The 24,140-nt window shown below is 40.2% G+C and overlaps 3 protein-coding genes across 6 annotated transcripts; 1 reads left to right on the top strand and 2 right to left on the bottom strand.

Moving 5' to 3' along the window:
* The first annotated feature begins 10,582 nt into the window (after positions 1 to 10,582).
* On the top strand, positions 10,583 to 16,675 carry ccdc33 (coiled-coil domain containing 33). 4 transcript variants are annotated; one of them, XM_044036178.1, is made up of 11 exons: positions 10,587 to 10,714; positions 11,616 to 11,809; positions 11,900 to 11,966; positions 13,548 to 13,743; positions 14,302 to 14,390; positions 14,477 to 14,608; positions 14,712 to 14,769; positions 15,300 to 15,424; positions 15,540 to 15,629; positions 15,728 to 15,901; positions 16,613 to 16,675. In XM_044036178.1, exons 1-10 carry the CDS (start codon positions 10,673 to 10,675, stop codon positions 15,851 to 15,853), a joined length of 1,119 nt encoding a protein of 372 aa, XP_043892113.1. In that variant the 5' UTR covers positions 10,587 to 10,672; the 3' UTR covers positions 15,854 to 15,901; positions 16,613 to 16,675. The 4 variants fall into 4 exon arrangements, with proteins under 4 accessions (XP_043892116.1, XP_043892113.1, XP_043892112.1 ...); XM_044036177.1 differs by lacking the exon at positions 16,613 to 16,675 and having other exon boundaries at positions 15,728 to 16,042; XM_044036180.1 differs by lacking the exons at positions 10,587 to 10,714; positions 16,613 to 16,675 and having other exon boundaries at positions 11,749 to 11,808; positions 11,898 to 11,966; positions 15,728 to 16,042.
* LOC122775933 (cholesterol side-chain cleavage enzyme, mitochondrial) lies at positions 16,247 to 20,080 on the bottom strand. The gene is made up of 9 exons (XM_044036175.1): positions 19,172 to 20,080; positions 18,877 to 19,032; positions 18,554 to 18,753; positions 18,251 to 18,454; positions 17,429 to 17,589; positions 17,179 to 17,345; positions 16,885 to 16,963; positions 16,618 to 16,809; positions 16,247 to 16,530 (listed from the first exon to the last, which is right to left on the bottom strand). Exons 1-9 carry the CDS (start codon positions 19,408 to 19,410, stop codon positions 16,408 to 16,410), a joined length of 1,521 nt encoding a protein of 506 aa, XP_043892110.1. The 5' UTR covers positions 19,411 to 20,080; the 3' UTR covers positions 16,247 to 16,407.
* Positions 20,081 to 20,324: 244 nt separating this feature from the next.
* Positions 20,325 to 23,664, bottom strand: stoml1 (stomatin (EPB72)-like 1). Its single transcript, XM_044036176.1, has 7 exons — positions 23,324 to 23,664; positions 22,453 to 22,559; positions 22,203 to 22,352; positions 21,523 to 21,726; positions 21,231 to 21,441; positions 20,936 to 21,136; positions 20,325 to 20,790 (listed from the first exon to the last, which is right to left on the bottom strand). The coding sequence occupies exons 1-7, from the start codon at positions 23,463 to 23,465 to the stop codon at positions 20,585 to 20,587; spliced, it is 1,221 nt and encodes a 406-aa protein (XP_043892111.1). The 5' UTR covers positions 23,466 to 23,664; the 3' UTR covers positions 20,325 to 20,584.
* Positions 23,665 to 24,140: the final 476 nt, after the last annotated feature.

The raw sequence follows: 24,140 nt of genomic DNA, 5'->3' as shown, positions 1-24,140 counted from the left end.
TAATGGCACCCAATGCATGTCAATGCTGATAAGAACAGATTGAGATCAGACACCGGTGATTCATCTCTCTGTACTAATGTCTATGTATGGTATAAAGGCTTTGACGAAAGACTCTCTACCTAAAACTGAGAATCGTATAAAGAGGGTGTGAAATTGGTGATTTAGGGAGGGGGTGATGCTGGTTTGGGGGGAAAACGGTGATACATTATTCAAAGGGGCCTAAAGTGCCAAATTAATTTGTGGTTTTTTTTTTCTTTCCAGGTGGACGGCTGAATAAATGAGCGCTGTCAGTTGTGCGCTAGAGTGGCATGCATTCATTTAGACAAGTGTTACCACTGCACTACAACAATACGGTCGTATAGCGAAGCAGAGCTGGCTGGTGGGTGGAAGCTGTGTAATTATGTCTGGGTCCTATGATGGCCATGATTGCTACAACAGGCGAGTGGTCCCAGAGCTCAGCAGGTGTGACCGTCACACTGCAGGTTGGTGGGCCCACATCTGTGGATCCGTGCACACGAGCAGTTGTGGCTCTGATTGAACAGGTGCGTGGGTTTATTTTTATTCATTTATGGTGACAGTGGCACATGTATCACAGGGATTTGATTAAAAGCAAATAAATTACGTTTGATTTATTGCATGGCGGTTCATTTAGCCATAAAAAAACAAAACTCTCCTGTGGGATCAAACACCATATTTCACTGCAGTCCTGTTCAAGCACTTTCAACCTCATCTGCTCTGGTATCTCTGCCTACACCATCAATCAGTGCATTTAAATGCTTTTCAGCTTATGGACAACAAAAAACATTCTTTTATCCTCAGCAATTGTAATATATGTAATGGGTTAGTTGTTTTTAATGATGAACAACCATGTTTCTATTTGCTGTTTAATCCTGAAAACATGGATTTTGAAGACATTAATGTTGACAGATCTCGTGTGGCACCGATTAAAGCAGACCAAGCAGATGTTTCCATTTTTTTTTCACATTTAAAATTCCTCCATTGCTCCTGAGCAGCTCTGACAAGGTGCAAATGGTGAAACGGAGACATCTGCCGTGTTTTCAAAGGAGCAGCACAACGGAAAATGAATACTAATGTCACCGGACTGAGTTTATCTGTATGATATTCAAAAGATCTAAACGTTCTACTTTATTCTCTGTGATACAGAGGAAACTACGAAGCCTGTAGGACTTTCAGTAGTGTGAGGCAGATATGACGGATGTTTACCAAGAGATATGTTTTCACTGATGCTCTCACACAGCCTGGAATGACAGAGATATTGCAACTGGTTTATTATCGCGTTCTGAAGTCCAGTGTTGTTTGTGCTACATGGCCATATAGCCTATAACTTACACAATAAAACTCGGATCTACAAATCACACAATAGAACATGATATATTACTATATACTGTACATACAATGCACACATGGGCTTTGTTCTCTTCACTTGGTTTCTACAGTGCAAATACACACCAATAAAATTAATTCCAAGCAAGGGTTGTTGAATTTTTTTTTAGTTCTTCCTGACAGAGTCGGATGAAGACCTGTTCCTCTTCCCTCTGAGATGATCATCACTTATTCTGCTGTCTAATGAGGTGGATTCATTCGGGGCAAAGGGCTGGGCTGAATGTCTTTGTTAGACAGGCCGACAGCCTCCTTCTTTGCAGCCTGCTCCCAGGGGAGGCCTCACAGTCTGCCTAATTGAATCAAGTACACATGGTGCCTCCCCCCTCACTGGCCGGCCCCTCCCCATATGAGGAGGGAGAAGGAGAGCTCCAGCTTTGATGCCTTTGTTCTCCTCAGAACCATGGACAGCGCCAGGGGTTTCACTAGTTTCAACTAGTTGCCCAGCGCAGGATGGAGAGACTCCTCATCACCACAGCTCTCTGACAGCCACCGTCTCTGCTGCTGAGGCTGAAGACTGGTGTGTTTCACTCCACAACACCATAAATCACTGGTTCATCCTTAGATAGGAGGAACTGGCCCAGCCAGAAAGATCGAAACGTTCAATGGGCCATTTAATCTGTATTTGATGGAACACAGAGTAATATCCCCGCAGTACAATTCATGTGTCAGTGGGCAGGTGGTCCAGACAGGGCAAAATAAATAAATGTTCAGGAGACAAAGGAAGGAGAGTGTGACTGTGCATAGCTTATGTGACTGTCGCTCTCTTTTCTTCAAACACATCTATAGACGTAGGCTGCACATCTTCGGTGCAGCTCACAGTTCCGCAACCTCATTTCAGAGAGTCAGAATGTCATTGTGCTTCAAGGAAAAGTCTGTTTACTGGACGACCTCCAGGTGCCAGCATAATGACAGATCCAATTGTGAGCCAGTATTCAAAGTGTAACATACCAAGCACATTCAGTCTGCTGCAGTCTCTGAGCTGCATGCAGCTTTATCCTGTGTGTAAATGCAATTATGTTTATTCACCTGCTTTTCCTGTACACTTTTAAACTCATTGAAAATAACGTTTTTTTTTTTTTTAAAGTTGCTCAAAATTCAAACATTAAGCTGTCATTTTCTAATCCTTCTAATCCAGGAATGTAGTTTGTTTATATTGTACATGTATAATACAGCTTTAAACGTAAGACTGTGAAACTATTGTAAATATTTTATATGTATTCCTTGAACTAAGGAACTATTGACCACCATATTGCAACATCTTCGCTTCAAATCAGAGCAATATTAGATGGTTAATAATTTATTAGTTTTACCATAAAATATTTATTTTATTTTTTTTAGCATCTTGTCAAACCAAGCTAAAATGCCAAAGTAAAATATGAAGATTTGTTATTAGCTTTAAAAAAAAAAACATCTAACCAAGCTGTGGCAATTAATAGTATTTTATTATTATTGCTTTTATGTTTTATAGACAAAATGATCAATCACTTCATTTAGTAAACAATCTGCAGACTGACAATGAACATCATTTTAGTTAAAATACTTGTGTAATTGATTTGAGTATGACTCAGGCTCATGGGTATTTTTTGCCAGACTCCTCACGAGCCAATAACTTAACCATTAGGCACTGCTCGGAAATGGCTGTTCCAATAAACTGGGGCCAGATATGTCTAAGAGGTTAAAATGTAATTGTGGGGAATGGCTGGATTAGTTCTGGCAATCCATATCCGCTCCTAATGATATCAGATGTGAGTCTGGACAATACCTTCCAGCAGACACTTCTCATTCTGATGAAGCAGAGGAGGACTGGACTGAGAGTAAAGACATGAAGCAGACTCTGTCTGCCGCTCTGCTATGATCATGATCAGTCTGTTGCAGTGAGACATTTCCATTGTCACTTATCCACTGCAAACGTACATGGAATTTTCCTTATTTTTTTGATATATGTAAAAATACAACAAAAGGCCGGGGTAATGCATTGACTCAGTGGTGGAATTTAATCAAGAGCCCAGGTGGCATCCAGAGTCTAGATGCTCCTGTAGTCTGAACGCTCGTGTGTGAGGAAAACCAGGAGGAGGTGTCCTTCACTCAAGTTGTCCCTCCCAGGCAGCAGCACCACACCCATCCTTGCTCTCCGTCCATCCTTCTATAGATTCTCATTGTTAGTATGTGTAATCTGCAATGTAAGTGATGTGCTCAGCATCATTAACACTATTAGCAAGCCAAGTAATTTGAGAATAATTATAGTTGATAGTGTTGATAATGGTACATGCAGTATTCCTGATGTCAGATTTATATAAAAAAAGAAATGTACGCACTTTATATGTTTTAAAGTACATATTGATTGTAAATCTACATGGACTTTCAAAGTCCTTTGACTGAAACTGATCAATATTCACTCTGAGTACAAATTTCAAATTCATCAGGCCTCCTTATAGAGTATTGATTTTGTGCAATGGCTGCCCTGAAAAGAATCGGATTATTTTCCCCATCAGTCAGAACTAACATTGTGGCGTGATAGCAGCATAACCACCTCTACTTTGTCATTTTTTTGCGTTATAGATGTGAAAAAGGTGTCTACAAAGCCATATGTCGTTCCCCAGTCTTGTTGCTCCTGATCTCTCACTTCTGTTGGTGGTGCAAAACCAACCGGTAAAAAGTCATATCAGTGAGCACTGAATCAACATTTACTACACTCTGAGCATTATTACCACTGCTGTTTCAACAACAACACTAAGTATGAGTGAAATCCTTTGTGTATTTTCATGGTAGGGCTGTGGTTCTCCCTACGGACAGGACCCTGGGTTCAGACGCAGCATAATATATGCAGTCTTACTCCAGCAGAGCTGCAGCACACAGTCGTTTCCGAGCCCCCTGCCGCCGGGCACTGTTGTGGTTAGAGTATTGCAGACAGAAGGGAAGAGTGGAAGTGGTCCTGAATAGTAATAGCTTCACAGACACTTTCCACAAATTGCAGCTGTGCAGTTTAGACACAGTAGTCTGAGTATCAGTCCCTTGTACTGCTCTGTAGACCAGTGTCAGTAGATCAGCTCATGGGGCCACAGTGACATCTAGAGGTTTCATGTTGTCACTGGGAGGCGTCTTGTCCACAGTGATCTTGTTGTGTTTTGATTATTTTTGATACAGTGAGTTTATTTTTTGGAGTCATGATTCAAAGCGGTAGAATCGGTCTTTGTTAAAATAATGTCTTCAACATTGACTATATCTCTTTTGCCCTCAACTCTTTTCTGTCTTACTGTGGTGATTTTCTTTCTCTCTGTTGTGTGTCTCCGCTGGAATGCTGCACAAACACAACACAGAGAGTTTAATTTATCAGAAGGCAAAGCCAATGTGATACATTCTGGCCTTGACAGACAAAAGCAAGAGAGAAAGGCTGTGGAGCAGAGCGCGGGCATGTGTGGGAGGAGGAATCATGGATGTGGGTGGTTCAGTCTGCCTCCAAATACAAGAGCGGAGAGAGCTTCATGGACCTTGAACACTGGGGTCACTGTAAGCCAAGGATCTGACGACTGAAGAGCAACAAACATGATTTTATTGTGATTATCACTCACAGTCGACACCATGTTGAAAACATTTCATCTGTATTTGTAATACACTGAATTCTCAGAGCGAGCCATTTATCCAGATTTCTACTTATTGTCAACAGTACTGACCAAACTCAGCACACAGCACTCCATGATTCTACATTCAGCAGACAGAAGAGTCATTAAAACAGCACTTACCAGGTTTCTTTACGGCTAATTCCTCCGTTGTTTACCTCATTCGCCTGTTGTACTGTTGATAAGGGCAGCGTGGGGATGCAGGGAGCTCTCTGTCTCAGGTCTGCTGTGCAGGTTGGGCTGGGCTGTTCTGTTTGAAGTGCCATGCGGAGGCTTGTATCTCCACTGTGCAGCTGGAGCAGAACAGATTTAAAGCTATTCTGCTATTTCCACCTCAGCTGAATGTGTAACATGACAATCGTGCTTGAATACAGATGTGCTGCATGCTTCACAATGAAGCTTTTGCAGCAGTGTCAGCTATTGTCTAGCTTGTCTTGTATCAGCTCCGCTCCGTGGTAAAATCTTATCATCTGTCCATCAAGGCAGGGCTGTTCATTATGAGACCTCAGTGAATAGCCCATGCCCGGTCAGATCATTGTTCCACACAAAAGCGGTCAAAAGGTTAACTTCTCTATTCCAGGGCTTTATCTGATTTTAGAAATGTAAATGAAGCACCCAGACTGAAAACAAAATCCCTTCAGTCTTACGCCTTCTCTTCTCTTTGGTCGATATGAAGCTAATACCAATCTTTGACCCTCTGATGGACCTGGAGCTAATGCCATTAATTCCTCTCTACACGTGATAAATGGTCTTTTCCAAGGTTGCAAAGATGCGATGGCTGATTAATTTATAGCAAACAGCACTCTAAAAGGCCTTCTACGCCACAGTAATGCACACTGGAATAGGTATAATTTATCTGCTCATCATTTGGATTTTTGACCCCTTCCCTCAATGGCAGTTACTCCAGTGACCTGTTCTCTTACACTGGAATAATCAAGATACGGGTCACTGGGTGTCAGACACAAAAGGTTCTCCACATCTCCATGTGCTGACGGGATGTGGAGTGGAAGTTGGTGTTTTCCCTCTAAGTCCTAATAACATCAGTTGACTGTGTGACCTCAGATGTGTTTTTCGGGAAGAGGCGTGTGGCTGGGTGTTGACATCACTGCATCCCTTGTCTGGCCTCTGATGTAAATTCAATCCCAGTGACAGTCCTGCCCAAACAGGAATGATGTATCACACTACAGGCGTGGCCGCCACTCTCTCATCAATCTTCATGCCCTTTTCACAGCCACAGACAGGATGTGGTGTGTTTGTAATCTTAAACAAATATGTTTAATTCATTTGGCTTTGTTTGTGTTTTTGTTTGGATCTAATATTGAAAATCAGTTAAAGTTACAGATATCATGAACACTGTATCGTCCTGTCACTCTTGTGGCGGTCCTGCTTGGTTACAGATATCATTTGCGCTTTGGTGTTCCGCTGAAATATTTGAAGGCAAACTGGCTTTAGTAAATGTCAACTGGTGTGTTAGTCATTAAGCTTTGGTTGTATAGCATTTTGGAAAGGTCATGTTGGGCTGCCGGGGAAAAGCAGTCACTCGCTGTGGCTGTGAGTGTGTGGTCTGGATGCCAGCCTGCTGTGGGCTTAAGGGCTGGTTTAAACTGGTTTAAACTAGGACTCAGCTATAACGTCAATTAAGTAAATGCACGTCAAGTAACATAAAAAATGTTCACAAAATTATGCAAAGCAAACATACTTTTATTGCTTCAGCTGATAGTTCTGTGGATGATTTTAAATACAGGAATGCTACAAAATGTTGCTGTTATGGCTGTGTTTGGAAAGTGTATTATATCGCACAGAACACATTGTTGAATTGACTTCTTATTGAAAGATTGACATGATATTATTAATGATATTAAATGCTATAAGCTGCAGTTTATCTCTGGTTACAGTTAGTTTAGTAATACAGTGTGTTGAGGGAGCAATGGATGGATGGATGGATGGATGCACTCATCAGCTACACTCAGTGCTCAGGTCTGACCCTGCATTTGTGTGTGTGCCATTTGTTTTATTAAGTGTTGTGGTTTCACGGCATCATAACCATAAGTGACACGCTGTTGATTTACTGATAATCTTTGGCTTTGCTGTCACTGTGGACCTCGTAGGGAGCAGCACTGGCTCTTAGCCTCACACGTCCTTGAGTCAAGGCTGCAACTTGCCCTTGACACACACACACACACACACACACACACACACACACACACACACACACACACACACACACGCCCACCCCTTTATTGACGTATTTTAAAAACCTTTATACCCACAGTCCACTGCAGATGTGATTTTATTTTGCTGACAGAGCACAGATGTGATTACACAGGCCAACAGAGCTGATTGTATTTTTCTCAAGGGAGCACAGTAATTAAAATGTCACAGGTGGCTGATACAACAAAAAGCTTAAACTCTGTTTTTGTGTATTTAAATGTCATTGAATGTAAACCCTGTTAAAGGATTAGTTATTACTGATTTGGTTGAATGGCAATTTCAACTGGAATTTTCCCAAATGTTATTCAGTGATTTAATGAACAAGACCTTTTCTGATTTGGGGAATAAGAAATATACATTTAAATGTCATAATTAAAATCTTCTTCATCTTTTGGCTTGTCCCTTTAGGGGTCGCCACAGGGGACCGTCTTCCCGTCAGTGATCTGCATATTTGATTTGGCAAAGGTTTTACACTGGATGCCCTTCCGGGAAACCCTCCCCATTTATCCAGGCTTGTGACTGGCACTAGGTGTACACTGGATGCACCTCTCGGTTATTTAATTTAATTTAATTCAAATGTAAACAAAAAATGATTCCTATTTACTGAAGTAATATTCAGTAAATACGCACTCTGTGCTGGAACCCTAATGATATAAAATCATGCATGCAAGGTACAACATTTCCTTTGTTTGGATGAGTACAAATGAGCAGGCTTATATAATATAGAGGTTTTCAAATCTCCAACAACAAGGTGAACACAGGTGTACGTTTTCAAAGTGTAACAATACTTCAAGAAAAAATTTCCCTCTGATTAAATTAGAAACTGATTGTAAATGTTGCTTCTCACGTAAAATCTTGTCATTCCACTATGCATGAATGGGAGGACATCTATCCTCTAAAACCACTATATCCTCTTTTTTTGTTATTTTATGCTTCAACTGCCATCACTTCTCCAACACAACTCTGACCTCTGTGTCCATTAGCACACTGCAGGTATTTCTGCTTGGCTGGTCTTGTGTGCAGTAGATGGCGGCATGGGAAGGTCACGGAGACAGGATAGATGAGAGGACATGAGGCTAAATGTGGGAAAACCAGGAAATAAGTCTGTGTCAGATGAAAAATGGAAGCAAACGTGGGGGGGGATAGGTGGTGGTGGGCTGAAAATGTTGAATAAGTGGAATGAGGGAGGGAGGGAGAAAGCTACTGGGAGCTGCCTTGCTCTGGCAGGCTAATTGAAGCTCTGTGTGGCAGGAGACTCAGAGCTGTCACTCCCATGAAGAGCCTATTTGCTGCACTTTATAGGCTGTGTGCTGAATTCTGATGATGTTACCCAAAGCCCCAGCCACAGACAGAGACTGCCACTGAGACCCCCACCCCCCCACTCACCCACCCACTCCTGTACAGGGGACACTGAGAGCACACATCCTGTTTCCCTCCCCAGTTCTTCACAGATTATTTATAACAGGGTCAGAGTCATTCTGAGCACAAACATGCGAATGTTGAACATTTTGTTCTGACTATCTTGTAAATTTGTCAGCCAGTTTCCTGCATAATAATGTGATATTAGACTCCGTGGGAAGTGTGTTCCAGTTGTACTGGTTTTCCCTTGTTGGATTCCATGAAAGTCTGTCTTTGAGCAGAGCACATAGCTGCGAGCGTCCAGTGAATTATTCATCATGAATAAAAGCAGTCAGCTATGAAAATATTTATCCAAAAACTGAAGAGAGTGTGATGATTTTTAAATGGCAAGCTGCAGAGAGAGGCACGGGTAAAAGAAGTACGAGTACAACATGGGTTTCACCATAGCTGTTGATTTTGGACATGGATATAAGGAGGACGCTGTCTGCCTTTGACATGTAGCCTTTGAACAAAGGGCTGTGATGGTGGACGGTATTTTTCTTCTACTTCATTTTGCTAAATGTTTATATCAACACAACTTTTTCTGAACACTGCATTACTAAGTCTTTACACTTCAAATGTTTAATTGAACAGAACAAATACACTTTACATGAGTGGTGATTTAAATTTGGCTCACTGTCTTTTAATCTATGTCATTAATGACTCTTCCTTCATGCCATCACTTTTATTATATTTTATTATAGTGTCAGTCTTGTGCCATCAATGATTGTCTTCCTTTTTACCACAGGCAGCAAGGATTATTGATCCTCAGCTATTGGGTTTTTCACACATTTGCATATACTATAGCCAGGATAGACATAACCACAACTAACTATCATGTATTACCACAACAGACCTGTTCACATCTTTGTGATGATGCACTGTGTATTTGACATGTAGGCTTATAAACGATTGATTTAGCTTTTAGGTCCAAGCAGAAATTGAAGATAAAATAATTCTTGATTTGTACAATTAATTCTAGGAATTGTTGTTTATCATCACACTGTAATGAGTCTTTAATATTTAAATCAGGAGCCAAACCAGCATTTTAGACCACCAAGGTTTTACAAAAGCCCACAATAGACAAACAGAACATCTTTTGAGTTATGATGCTAACTGAATATTACAAAGGTTTTCCAACATGCTTAAAGAGAAGGAGTTTTGCCTTGGCATTAGGGAGCTATATCACACCAGAGGTGGGAATAAATTATCAGTGGGTGCCACAGGTGCTGCACAGCATGACACTTAAAAAATCATTTGTCATTCCTCATCAATCTTCTTATCCAGGCCTGGACAGAATTTATCCACAGGCTGGTATTTACTAAGCAGGAACCCCCCCTTTGTGTGGATTGATTAGGACATGATCCTTCCAGGCATAAATGTAAGGTTTGATTACATTTTGTCTTAATTATGCTAAAAGAAGTAAAGAAGTTCCATTCCACTAAATCTTGAGTTCAGAATTAAGAGATTCATATTTAGCACAGACGTAAAAGCATCACAATACAGTTGGAGTAACAAATGTGAAAGCTATTCATCATGCAGAGTGGCCCGTTTCAGCATTATATTATACTACTAGTACTGCTATTGATGTGTTAAGCATTATTTCATTACTAATACTTTTACTATTACTATTGCTACTAGTGTATTTGTTGAATGTTTATCTTTACTTCAATTTGAATTTGATTTCTTTCAATTCACGTTTTATTTCTGAAAATGTTACATTAACACATTGTTTATGGTACACTCAGATAATGTATTCAATCTGTGCCTCCTGTCGACAATGCATTTAATATACACGTTGCATAAATTGGAATTGTCATCTGCAAATAATAATAATCATGCCTTGTTTTGCATTGAATAAGAAACCTGATGGGTGTTTAATACAGAAAGGGAATCCTTCTCATTGGTCGGATAGAGTTGCTAAGGCTCGTGCCGTGTTGTGGTTACAAATCAATTGTTATACCTCGAAGACTGAGGTCAAACCTTAACACCATCAGGTATGTGTGTATTCTTCTAATGAGGACTCTGACATTTTCTGTCACATGAAGGCTTCACAAAAGACAAAAAGCCTGGCAGCTAAAAAGGTAGGGTCTGACAGTGCGGAGCTATTTCTATCACAGTTACAGAGCTTGTAGGAAGAGAATAGATAATGACTCTATTTGTGTAATTAATTTGAATCGGTGCTACCTGGCAACCGCGACTGCCTACAGTACACATTGTATAAATAGAGACATATACGTTCACATTTGAAGATCTTGTGACTGAGAGTACTGCTGGTCTAAAGTGGGTTCTGTGTGCAGTGTGATATAACAGAGTTTATATTCAAGAGATGACGAGGTAGAACAGGTCACATATAAATACATACAGTGAGAGGTGTGGGGCGATGTTTTTGGATTAAGGCTTTCACTTTCTGTAAAAACATGACTAGCATGTTAAATGTTACCACTGTGTTTCAATCCTCCCACACTGTAACAGGAGACTGTTGAGTAGTTTGTGGTTTCTGTCATGTTTTGACTCTTGTTTAGCTAAACGTGACTTTACTTTCTGTTCTCTGAAGAATAATAATAAATAATGAAAAAAATATTCCCTCTAATCTGATTTTATCAAGTTCAAAATATCTAAGAAAGAAATGATACAACTATGATTTGTCACAAACTGGCCTTGTAGATATGAAACAAACTGAACTTTGGTTGGATTCAATGAAAGCCCGAAACTCACGAAAGACATAAATCTTAAGATAATAATTTGTGAGTTGTTGTGCTGCAATAAAACTGTAACACCAATCACAGATGTAAATGTGTGGGATGAAAACTGAAACTTTGAAAAAGAAAAAAACTGACGTAAAGTGAGTTTTTGGGTAGCTAAAGAGAATCTAAATAATTGCTAACACAACAACATATTTGTCATTTTTCTATTCCCTAACAAATTTCTTGCTCAGTGTGGCGACAAAATGGTTTTGTCAATTTAAACAATATTTCTTTACAGCCTCAGACGGATGGCTATAACCTCCCATCTCGTAACGCTCTGGCACAGATCCTACCAGGTTTCCAGTGCCGTGTCACTGAGGCAACAACTGACCTCCACAATGTAACTCAGCAGGAGAAGAAGAGACCAGAAGCTGCTCAGACCAACAGGCCGAACATAAACCATACATTTCAAGTACATCATCCACAAAACAGGTAAGACAATGTGTGGAAAAATAAGATTTCAGTAAGATCAAATTGGGATGGAACAATTTTACTAATGCGTCATTTTAATAAACGTTTCAGACCTATGATTCTACCTGACTTAGAAGAGAATCCCCTCATGGCAGAGATCACTGACCTCCAGAATAAGGTGACGAGAGCAATCAGTGAGACAATCAGTGCTGTCGCATTTAGTTAGTGAGCAGTGATATGGGGTAATACACTAAAGTAGAAACTCACAGTTTACAAGATGACTATCTCTCTGATTACTGTGGTTGGAAATCCTTATTTTCTGATTGTATTTCACTGCTTGGATCCATGGGTTGTTGGAAACCATATTTAAGCTTGTCGATTTTGACATCAAAGCAGAGGTTTTTTTGTATTAATTGGATGATTTCTCTGTGGCACATGCAGTACAATGGTGCATGAAACATCTAGACACGCACAGTCTTCAGTCCAGCCGGTGCAGTCGCTCCAGAGTGACAGTGTGTACAACAGCAAAGCCTTTTTATTGTCTTCAAATCATAGAGAGCAGTGGGAGCCTTCAGTATTCACCAGCAGACACAGAGACTCCCCTTTTATTTTTATTTTTGACATAGGAAAGGACTTTCTAGACTCATCATGGGACATCATCTGTCCCCTCATGCCTATGGGCCCCCACCTCGACAGAGACACCATCTCATACAGTCATGATTGTCACCTCCTCCCTGCCATTTCAATTAGATGCTCAATTTCACCCTCGTGTCCCACGGGAGTCACAACCACACCATTCAAGATTGGAATCCCCTGGAATACCTCACACCCCCACACCCACCCCCCCGTCCTCATGCAGCTGGACCCTGCTCTCATTCCCCATTCAATTGTATCTATTCAACTTGATGGAGGAAAATGGGAGCAGGAGCAGCGAACAATGCCGACACACAGCAGGCACATGCCATACATGGAGAAATGCCTTGATAAGAGACCTAAGCAACAATAAGATTTCTCAGGAATTTGTCTTTTTTAAAATATCTTTTAATAGGTTTTTTATATCTTTGTGAGAATTTTGTCAGCAAGTTAAATGCGCTTCTCAGAAAGATGCTGCATAAATGCATCAATAAGAATGATCCAAAATCCTGAGTTAAAGCCTCCGTGACAAAAGATCTACAAAAAGACCTTGAAAGGACAGGGTGTTATTGTCGCTCTGGGTTTGAGAAACTGAATTTTGAATACATTGCTGATCTACATGAGCACAATGTAGTTGGGCTCTGGCTAAGTCCTGTTACAAAATAACTCCTGTTATGTGCTCAATTACTTTCCTTCAACAAAAATGCTCAAAGACACTTGTCAACATGAAACAAGCAACAAAAGCACTAAAACACACATACAAAAGCACAGCATTAAAATAGACATACATTAGACACTGAGCCTCATTTTAAACTGTACATATAGTGTATGTTTTCGCTGCAATATTGGTATATTTGCAAATTCTGCACAGAAATGTCTGGACTTTGGTAAAGGATGGAGCTGAAGAGACATCTAGAGGTGGTGATTATATATGACCACACAACATCAAAACACCTGTGACTGTGCTGTTGACGGTGTGTGTGTGTGTGTGTGTGTGTAGCCATTGGTCTTCTTCTGTCAGACAAAAATGTGACTGATATTGTGAGATACTACGTTGGGGGGAAATACAAACTGCATTGGGGAATGGAATTCTCAAATTTGTCCCTTCTAACAATTATTATAACAGGAGGTGGGAACTTATCGTTCAGCCATGGGTAAGATGGCAGAAGACATTATAGCTCTAAGGACACAGGTGGTGACGTTGGAGGCAGAAAACAGCCAGCTCCGCAGTGACCTGTCTCTGCACCAGGACCTTGGCCGACATCTGCTGGATGACGCAGACATTGCCGTCATGACCAAGGCTGAGATTGCTGACCGCATAGGTAAACCACAGCAGAAAACACAACCATGTTTTCACCCTGTCTAAAAGCAGCTGTGAAGGCATTTCATTGGCAGATGAACTCGTGTTGAATGTGGAAGTCGGTCCTCTTTGTGTTTGCTAAACCTTGTGAGCATCTTTTGCAAAACAGACTGTGGCGTTTTGTGATAAGGCCACAGACCCTGATAAAGCTGTGTTGCTAGTGCATCGCTTATCTACTGAAGGACAGTGTGTGAGCCTCAGTGAAATGATACTCCTGAAGGTTTTTTTGCTGCCACCAAAGCAAAGAGACAAGATTGAAGTCCCTGCCAAAAGATAGTCCATTACATTTCACAGGACCATAAAGTGTATTGGGATCTTTATAGTCTGGGAGTTCTAAGCCTCAAACTTAACACATTCATCAGTCAAAATTCTGGAAAGTTCGAAAAGACAGTCACTTATATATACTGTATATATTCCAAGTCAGTTTACTTTTGCTAAATGTTTAGATAAATCCAAATCTATGAGTCTGTCTTTAAACAAATGAATGCAAGTTTGCATTTTCTCCTGCTGTTTTTTGAAGCATCCCTGAAATTTAAGCTGGCCAGTGAGACCAGTAAGGTGGCCACACAAAGGGACAGGATCCAACAGCTCCAGAACGAGCTAATCAAGGTTAGGATCGATGCCAAACACTCATGCCCTAAGGCTACATTTTTCAATTTGTTGCTTCCTGAATTTGATTTTTTTTTTTTATGCAGAAAAATGACAGCGAGAAGGAGCTGCTAAAACTCAACCGAGTTCAGCAGCAGCAGAGGGGGAATCTGCAGCACCATCAGAGTCACATGGCCAACATGGCAACTTTAGAGGTCACCATCAAACGGCAGGAAAAGGTGAGTTGTTCAACAGTTAACACGTCTGTCAGTATAACATGTAATGGTTCATTGTAATGAAAATGTAATAACCTTTGTACTTGTGCTGTCTTACCTTCTTTAGGTTATTGAGAAGACGGAGAAGGCTTTAGAAAGTAAACTCAGAGAGATGAATAGACAAGGTGATGACAAAACACAAGTGATGTTGCTAACATGACTGCATCACATTATTGTAGGTATTCAGGTATATGTTGTAACATACAAACAAGATCAAATTGGTCTTCAGGGGCCCAAAGTGTCCAAAAATGAAACAGACCATGATTCCTCAAACCTTTACACCACCAACGTCAGCCTGGACAAAGCAGAATAGGTCCATATAATGTTGATGCCAACTTATGACCTTATCATCCAAGGTCATCAGACCAGTCTTCTCTTTTTCCATCCATTAACTGTTTAATTTTATGGCCAGTGACTGTTATTTGTTCATTCTTATTTGCTTGCTAGCTCCACACAGTCATACAGCATCATTATCTGAGTCACCATCAGTTTCTGTCACCTCTGACCACTCACACCTCTTCACATAATTCAGAATCACTGAAATCACACTATTTCCTATGTTTATATCACGTGATTATGTGATTTCATGAAGACATGCAGTTGTGCAGTTGGTGTATATTCACACAAAAGCAGGAGCTTTCTCTGTGCTGTGCAGGTAAGACTGACTGCAGAGGACAAGAGACAGAGTTGGCCCTGTTGGCCGAGAATACGCGTCTCCGAGAAGAGCTGGACAGGATTCACAGGCAGCCTTTACATGCCGTTATTCACGAGTCAGCACAGGTACTTCAAACATTCAAGCCAGCACACACACTGATATAAAAGGACTGAAAAGAACGAAAATCCCATATATGCTGTCCTGTAGAAAATAAACTGACTTGTTTGATGTACCCATCAGACAAAAGAGATTATTCCACTTAAGGAGAAACTGGCTTTACTAAATAAACTTGAGAAAGCCGAGGCAAGAGTCCAAACACTGGAAGCTCAGGTGAAAAAAAAATAGATACTCATTCACTGAATTCTTAACATCACTCACATTTTATTTGTATTCATGAATGTTTGGTCATTTGTTTTTATCTATTACAGTTGGAGGCGAACTCCAAGTTGTGGGGGAGAAAGAAACAGGAACTGTTGACCAAACTGAGTGAGCACAGACACGGCTTTGTCCCAACAGGCTCCACAGTCCTCCATAATGTTTCTGCAGTCAGCTGAGTTTGTCTTCACTTCATTCAGTCACATTCTGTGTTGCATTTTAAAAAGGTATTTAAAATGAATTTACGTCCCTCAACTGTTTTCTGCTTCTTTTAGACATCAATATCAGATTCCACACATCAGCAAACAGAAACCTAAATAAGGAACTGAAAGTCAATATAACTACTTATACTACTATATATATATATATATATATATATATATACATATATATATGTATATATATATATATATATATATATATATATATATATATATGTATATATATATATATATATATACATATACATATATATAACTACATATACTACTATATATATAACTACTTTCTTCACCATTACCATTACTGAGGTAATTTGTTGATGCATATTGTAAGTTTTTTCTTTCCTAATATTGTTGTTTTTTTTCATTTGTTGCTTTCTGTCAACCTCAAAGTTGTACAGTTTTATTCAATATTTATATTGCCATGTATTGTGAAGCCCTTTATGATTATTTGTGATACATGACTACAAAAATGACTTGTCATGCACCACAGGTTTCATTAAAACACAATTTTACAAACTAGTTTCCAGTGGTTTCAAAGTCAAAAGAATAGGCTTGTCTGGTAGCAGAATAAGCTCAAAGGTACTCTGCACTTCCATATGGCGCTGTTTCTCCACTCGGAAGTTCTCGAGCATCTGGAGAACCAATTCAAATGGTTAATATGATGTGTAAATGTGTAACAAAGCATGGTGAAACTGCTCTTTATTCTTTGTATAGCTCACATGGATGAGGAAGAGTTGCATCTCGGCCTCAGCTATTCTGCGTCCTAAACACTGACGGGGGCCAAAGCCAAAGGCCAGGCTTCTGAAGTAGTGCGCCTCTGTCTTCAGCCAGCGGGAAGGCTGATACTGCTCCGGGCGTGCAAACACCTTTGGGTCTCTTCCCATTGCATACAATCCTAACTGAACTAATGTCTAATCGGAGACACAAAAATCATAAGCAACTGTACGTTTTATTTGAGGAGAAAAAAGTGATTTCAACAGACTTACCCCAGCCGGGATGTGGTAGTTTTGAACAATAATATCTTCTGCTATGTATCTTTGCAAGCTCACTGCAACTGGGTGTAACCTGAGGAATTAAAGTTAATAAGGAAACGTATTAACTGTGGCAGTAGGAGACCAATGACATGTCATTATCAGAACAACTGCAGGATATGCAAGTGGAAAATGTGTTACGTTTATGAGAATATTTGTGAAATATCTTGTTGTCTTATTTTAGTATACTTCTAACATAAGGTGCACTGGTGTGATCTGTGCTGTACAGTCTGCATCCATTTCTGTCACCTCAGTGTTTCCTTCAAGGCTCCTTTCACCAAAGGAATCCGCTTTAGCATTTCCAGCAAGTCTCCTTGGCTTTCAGCTCGTGCTGCAGCCACCTCCGCCCTCAGCTCCTCCTGGAGGTTGGGTTGCTTAGCTAGCTCATACAGTGTCCACAGCAGCGTTATAGAAGTCTGAAACACACAAACACAGTTAAGTGGTCTTAAAGAAGACAAATAGACATCCGCTCTTCAAAGAAATATTATTTGTTTCTTACTGTATCTACTCCTCCAGCCATTAGCTCAGCAACACTGGCCTTGATGTCTTCAATGGAGAGCTTGTCCAGCATGAGAAGGCTGGCAAGGACTCCTGGGTATTTCTCTGGCATGCCACTGTCCTGGCGCAGCTGCCTGTAGATATTCTGGATGCAGCGGTCAGCTGACACAGTGAAAGGATATAAATGATGATATGATGAAATTATAGAAACTGACCACTAACAGTATAAACAAAAAAATGTAAAAAATTGTTTTAACAACCAAAACTTGGCATGATGGCAGTGGGGAAGGTCAGTGGGATATGACTATTTAATTGTAGCATGTTACAAGTATCAGTATTGAACAGTGAGAAAAATGTACCTTTAATTTTCTCCATATTTCCACAATAATTACTTGAAACTTGACATAAACAATGTGGGGGAGGTCAGGAGCAAGAATCCCCCACTCACATAAACATTTATTAACATAAACATTGCAAAGAAATATAGCTTTCAAACAACAGAAACTTAAACCGATTGCAGTGTGGGCATAAGCATATTTTACTGTTGGATATTACAGATATGAGAACTGAACACCCAGATCTTGAAGGTTCAAGTGATAAATGATGACACCGTTGTGGAAGTTTCCTCTGCTGCTGGTGAGGAATGAAATAGAGACTTCTGCAGGCCGACAATTCTTTTATTTTCACACAAAAGAACCTGGTATCTTGTGTGGAGGGGGGGGAAGTTAGGTGGTTGAAACAAAGAGATTGAAATTCCCATTACGGTGACTAACACCACTATAATGTAAATACTCAATCCTGGTTGTCTTCTTCTGAGGCCTACCTTGGTTGAAAATGCCATCCCAAGCCTCTACATGATCCCGCCACACCTTTGATCCAATCCGTCTCAACAGACCAGGGGGTATGTACAGCATTGGTGAGGTAGTCTTAAACATGAGGGTGATGCAGTCAATGAAACGTTGAGCTTCTGGATCAATGTAGTCCAGCATCAGACCCAGACGCTCACCATAAAGCACCAAGCTCACGGCTATGTAGAACAGAGCACGTATTAGAAGAGGTGGAAAATGGCACTGCCAAGTACATCAAGTATAATAAAAAAATATTAAGACATAAAAGTCACCCTCACATTCTAGTGCATATTTAAAAAGTTCTTCAGAGAGGTCAGTCGTCCACTTGTTTTGGCCACTCCTCTTTATCTTTTTGTGAACTCTGGCCACAAAATCTTGTCCCACTTCGTCCAGCAAAGGCACAAAGTTTTCCAGCATTTTTGGGGAAATCACCTCCTTGTTGAGCACCACCCGGTTTGATCTCCAGTCTTCTCCATTCCTGGGGATGTTAATAAAAGCAGTCTTATAGCACTTAGTAAAACCTGTCTTTTCATCTGAGAGTCCAAATATTAGAAAAGCGGAATTTGTAGCCAACAGGTAAAAAAACAAAAACACCACATACTTTAGTAAAACACCACATTTGCGATTCCTGTATTCTCTGTATGCAGTCCACGGTTCAACTTGCAGCCTTCTAGGATAGTGACCCTCTGCTCTGAACACAATGGCAGCATCCTCGGGATTGATAATATTTACACTTTCATAATATCCTATTTTTTCCCTGACAAACACAAAGTGAGAGAAAGGGAGGGGTGAAATGCCATATATAATAATCTGTTAGTCACAGATCATTTTATATAAAAAAAAGGCAAGCATTTTGAATTATAATTTTTGTCTTCTTCTGTAATGCATTTCCATACCTGTAGATGGGTCCATAAGTCTTGAAATTCTGCGACATGATGCGGTGAAGGTTTCTGAAGCCGTCCAGCTTCCAGAAATTGTACAAGTTGGCAACTCCATTCTTCCACAGTCCAGGAATCTCATTGAAGGACTTGACCACTGGCATACTACTGCTACAGCGCACACCTAATGTTGTCAGCTCATCTTTCCAGCACAGGGGAAGCACCACAGGCCTGCGCCACACACTGCACCTGGCCATCCCAGCAACAGAAATGCTCAAAAGTCTCAGCTGTACCTTCAGAAGCTACTCTGGCTCTTCCAGGGAGATTGGGTGCAAAAGAAGGAGGCTGGACTAAATAGCATTGACATGCGAGGGGAGGCAGGGGAGGCAGAGCCTCACCTGTCAAGCTTGAAAAGAAAAAGAGAAGTTGATTATAAAATATAATACATTTTAATATTTGTCACCTGGTATGTATTACAAATCCCTTTTCTCTACGAATCCAGTAGTAAAAAAATATTTTCAATTAAGAATGTCAAAATTTCTGCATGTCCCATTAAAATACAGGGAGGAGACGCGTTGTGAGGCAGCACCTTGCTGTGCCACTCGGTGAATAGTGTTACGCTATGGTAATACCTCACAAACATAGCCTGTTTGGAATAGTGTGTCACTGTCCCTCTGTATATCCAAAATAAACCACTCTGACAATGTGCTCTGATTTTCCAAAATCGGTTTATGTATGAGATATATTTCTCTAACGTGTTTAGGCTTGCAGATTAGTTATAAAACAGCAGTAAAAAGTCACTTGAAAGCGCACAGTGAGGCAAACAGTACACCTGACTCAAGGCAAAAGAATGTGATTCTTATGTGGTGAATCTGTTACAATTGAGAATGGGTTGGACTTAATTCTTTAGCACAAAAATTAGAAGTTCTTACTAGTGATGCTGGCAGTGTCTTGAGCAAGTAGCTTCACATTTAACAAAAACAAATGTTACCTTCAGGCTTCCATCAGCGATGCAAGGGCAAGGACAAGGACACTACAGTTCCATTAGCAGCCAAACACACTGCACTGCCTCATTTATAGACCGCTTTATATGCTAGTGTTTCAGGTTCTTTTAGCTCCATTAAGTTGCAAATACATTTTACATATGATAGAAGTTGCTATATTTTCACAAAACTTAGCTAAGATATAAATATTAGTATAATATACAATTTAGTACAGTTTCTCAAACTCTGCCCACCACAGGCAATACAGTAATGCACAGAGTAATGAATTTAATATTTTATTTAAGACACAATGCATAATCATCATTGTGTAAAGTCTCAAAAACTTTTGTTTTGTCCAAACGCACTTCCTCTGATTGCGATTATAAACAAGTGGAATCACACATTAACACAGTTAAAATCAAGGATATAATAAATAAATAAAAATGAACTAGGAGTGCTGTTTCTTGAGTTGTTTTATGAGTTCCTCCAGCTTCATAGCAGTTTTAATGTCTCCCTGGATTTTAAGTCTGCCGCTGGCATATGCAGCAAACGGCTGTAGTTCACCCTGGAACATGGCCACAAGGTCACTGTCACTCATACTTATTATCACATCTGGCTCTCGGTACAAGGACCCTTCACCAACTGCACCACTGCCTACAAAACACACACAAAGAGCATTAGAGATGTTTTATGTCATTTATGGAAATGCATTTTTTTTTTGCCATATTTGGCTTACCTCACTTACTTTATAGAATTTATCGCAATTAAATTTCATTTACAACAATAAATGAACCTTTACCTTGACTTAAATCCAAATAGTAATGGCGATGCTGTCCATCTCCTGAGGTGATGTCAAACTGGAAAAAAGCCCCAACCTGGCAAACCAAAGAGTCAGAAAGCAGGAGATTCACCCGACTGAGAAGCTCTTCAACAGAACATGGTGTCGGCAAAACAGCCTGAGGGACACTGGTGAGCTCATCTGTAAAAGTTATGCTGTCCCCTGAAGAGTAAAAGGCATAGGTTTATTATTTCAAATCATCATAATGGGTATATGTTGGACACAAGCAGCTGTGAGTGAGTGAGGGAGACCACACCTTGCGGAGAGTTTGAACTGCTAGTGTGGCTCAGAAAGTGCATGGCCAACTGCTGAATGGGGCCAGTGAGGCCCTCCAGTCCAGGCACAGACGGAGGCATGATGAAGGATCCAGAAGGGCTTTCTTCTGGGGCTTTCAGGAGTGATCCCAAGGTAAGCTCTACCCTGTCCACCTCCAACCCCCATGGATGAGTCATCACATTAATGTCCATCTGTCAACAGAAAGAAAGGATATAAAGTCTGAGCTAGAGTCAGTGAAAAGCCAGCAGGGAGCAGCTCACATTTACTCTTACCCCAAGATATTCTCCCAGTTTAATCCTCTCAGTTTGGATCTCCCGGACTGTCTTCTTGGCCAGGCTGTGTGTCAAAGCGTTATGTGCTGTCATCCTGGTTGAGGCATTCAAGTCCTGGACTGATACCACGGACAGGACAGGGTTCCAAATCCTGAACTGGATGTCAGCTCCAACTGACAACAAACCTCCATCCTGAGAGGTAACCTGCAAAAACAGAACATTTAAAATAAAAATTTGACAGAATCTCAACATTTCCTTTTTGTTTTCATTATTACTGAAGGTAAACACATTAATAAAACATTTACAAAGACATTTATATCTAAAATACACACAAAGGTGATTTTGAAGTGTTGAGCAGCTAAAAGACAGCCACAGCTCTGTTGAAATGCAGAGAAGGAAATAGATTGTGTTATCATTCAGTGTATGGAGGCTAATAGTTTCTAATAATTTGAAAATAAGAAAAAAGACTAAATAAAACACAGAGGACACACAAATGTGGCTCAAGTTTACTATTGATGAAAAGCCAGTCAAAACTGAGTATCAAGCAAGTACCAAGCAAACACCTTCAGTATCACTTAATTCTCTTCATCTCAACATTGAACAGTGAACCCACACTGCCATCTATAGGACAAAGTAAAACACAACAATACAACACACACCCAACAGAATAAAAGCTCTACCTGACAAGGAGGGATGTTGAAGGCACGGGTACGTAGGTCTACTTTCTGCCACTGGTCGATGAGGGGCAGCACAAGGACAATACCCGGGCCCTTCGGAGGACAAATTCGCCCCAGACGAAACACTACAATCCTCTGATAGTTAGGCACCGTCTGCAGACAAAATTAGAGGCGGACAGTTGGTGGTTTTTATTCTCTGCAAACAAGTAGATGTGCTGTTAGTGTAAATGATGAAGAAATACTTTCAGCTTACTTTTAGAACAAACCATCCAGTTACTGGGAAGGTTATAAAGGTGCAGATGTAGACGAGAAAGATGACCAACATGTTGCAAATCCAGGACAGCCATCCTTGGGAGGCATCTTAAAAGAAAGGAAGCAGAGTCACAATTTTAAGGCCTAAAGAAGCATTGTAAGATCTTGGGTTAGGGCATGGAGAACATTAATCTTTTCTCAGATTTGACAAAGAGGAAGGGTGTCATGAAATATTGCACAGCTAATATGCATATCGAGCAATCAGGGACACTGGTTTTGGAGACAAAAGTTCAGAATAGTTTTAGTGCATTTATGGTGGGTTTGGACAAATGTAGACTTTAGTAACACTTTTAACATTCTGCTCAATACAAATGGTCACACTCTCACATTTCAACAATAGTAACTACATTTGTTTATGTTAAGCCAGCAGGCTACTAAATTGATGAAAAGGTAATAATTCTTAATTCTTCATAAGTGAACAATCTACCAATAGCTATCATTGTTTATTGACCACTTTTATTGAGTGGTAGAAGATGAATTAATGACAAATGTGCCAGATTGCTTTTCATATTTTAACATTCATATGAAGCATCACAACAGGACTTCGTCCTGACTGACTCTTCAAAATACATCAGCAACAACGTCCAAACTAGCGATGGGACAATATACGATATCATCGCTTATCGGGATTAAAAAACTTAATATAAGTTAATTGTGGTGAATTTATATTACCGTGTTCCTCTCTCAGGCATCGAAATAATATCGTTAAAAGCAATTATTTTGGTCAGGATAATCGTGACGTAAACTTTCAAAATCGTCACATGCCGAGTCCAAACAATTTCTTATAGTTTAAGTTAATCAACGTTACTTACCAGTGAAGTTGTTTTCAGAAACATTGGGTACGTAGTCAAAGGAAACACCTTTGTGAGAGCTGGGTCGTGTGAAGCTCTCAGAGAACAAGCCAGTGGAGTCTCTCTGCGAGAGCAGCTCATAAGACCTGCTGCTGTTAAACATTGTTTTTTAAATAAAATACCCGCCGTTGCTCACTTGTAACACATTCATACTGTTTATCGGTTTCCGTTGCAGCAGTCAGGCAAACGCGTTTGGTCAAAATTTACAAAACAAGAACGCTTTTTAGGTCGCTAATCGCTAATAGCTTTTATCAAGTTCCGTGTTTTGCTGTGGCTATTCTTCTTCTCGTTGTTTACTGACCCACCAAGAAATGTACACACTACCGCCACCTGACGTCAATGTGGACAACTGCAGTTTCCACTTCCAAACAGAGCCAAGACTATAGTTCACTATCTCAGATATTAGTCAAAGATAATTTTAACGTGAATTTTCCTTTCAAACTCTTTAACTAATTATCTGCTATCTGCACATAAATCTTTTATTTGTTATCAGTACTAGTTATGGCCAGACTTTGAACTTTAAGAGCAGATTGTATGGTCAGTGACTAGCAGGCACGGAATTGGATGTCTTCTTATTGGACAAATTTGAGGTAAAAGGAGGTAAAATCCAAAAATGGAAAACTAATATTGACTTGAACAATACCCATAAGTAAAATTCCATTAAATCCATACCATTCCTAGCCGGCTTTTCTTGGACACCTGACTCTCCAGTCGTTAGTACAGGCACATCACCAACATCCGTAAAACACAACTTTACATGGTAGAGATTACTGTGACA

This window comes from Solea senegalensis, linkage group LG10 (assembly GCF_019176455.1).
Source record: "Solea senegalensis isolate Sse05_10M linkage group LG10, IFAPA_SoseM_1, whole genome shotgun sequence".
In the NCBI taxonomy this organism is placed as follows: domain Eukaryota; kingdom Metazoa; phylum Chordata; class Actinopteri; order Pleuronectiformes; family Soleidae; genus Solea; species Solea senegalensis.
This window is presented reverse-complemented; position numbering and strand designations above follow the sequence as displayed.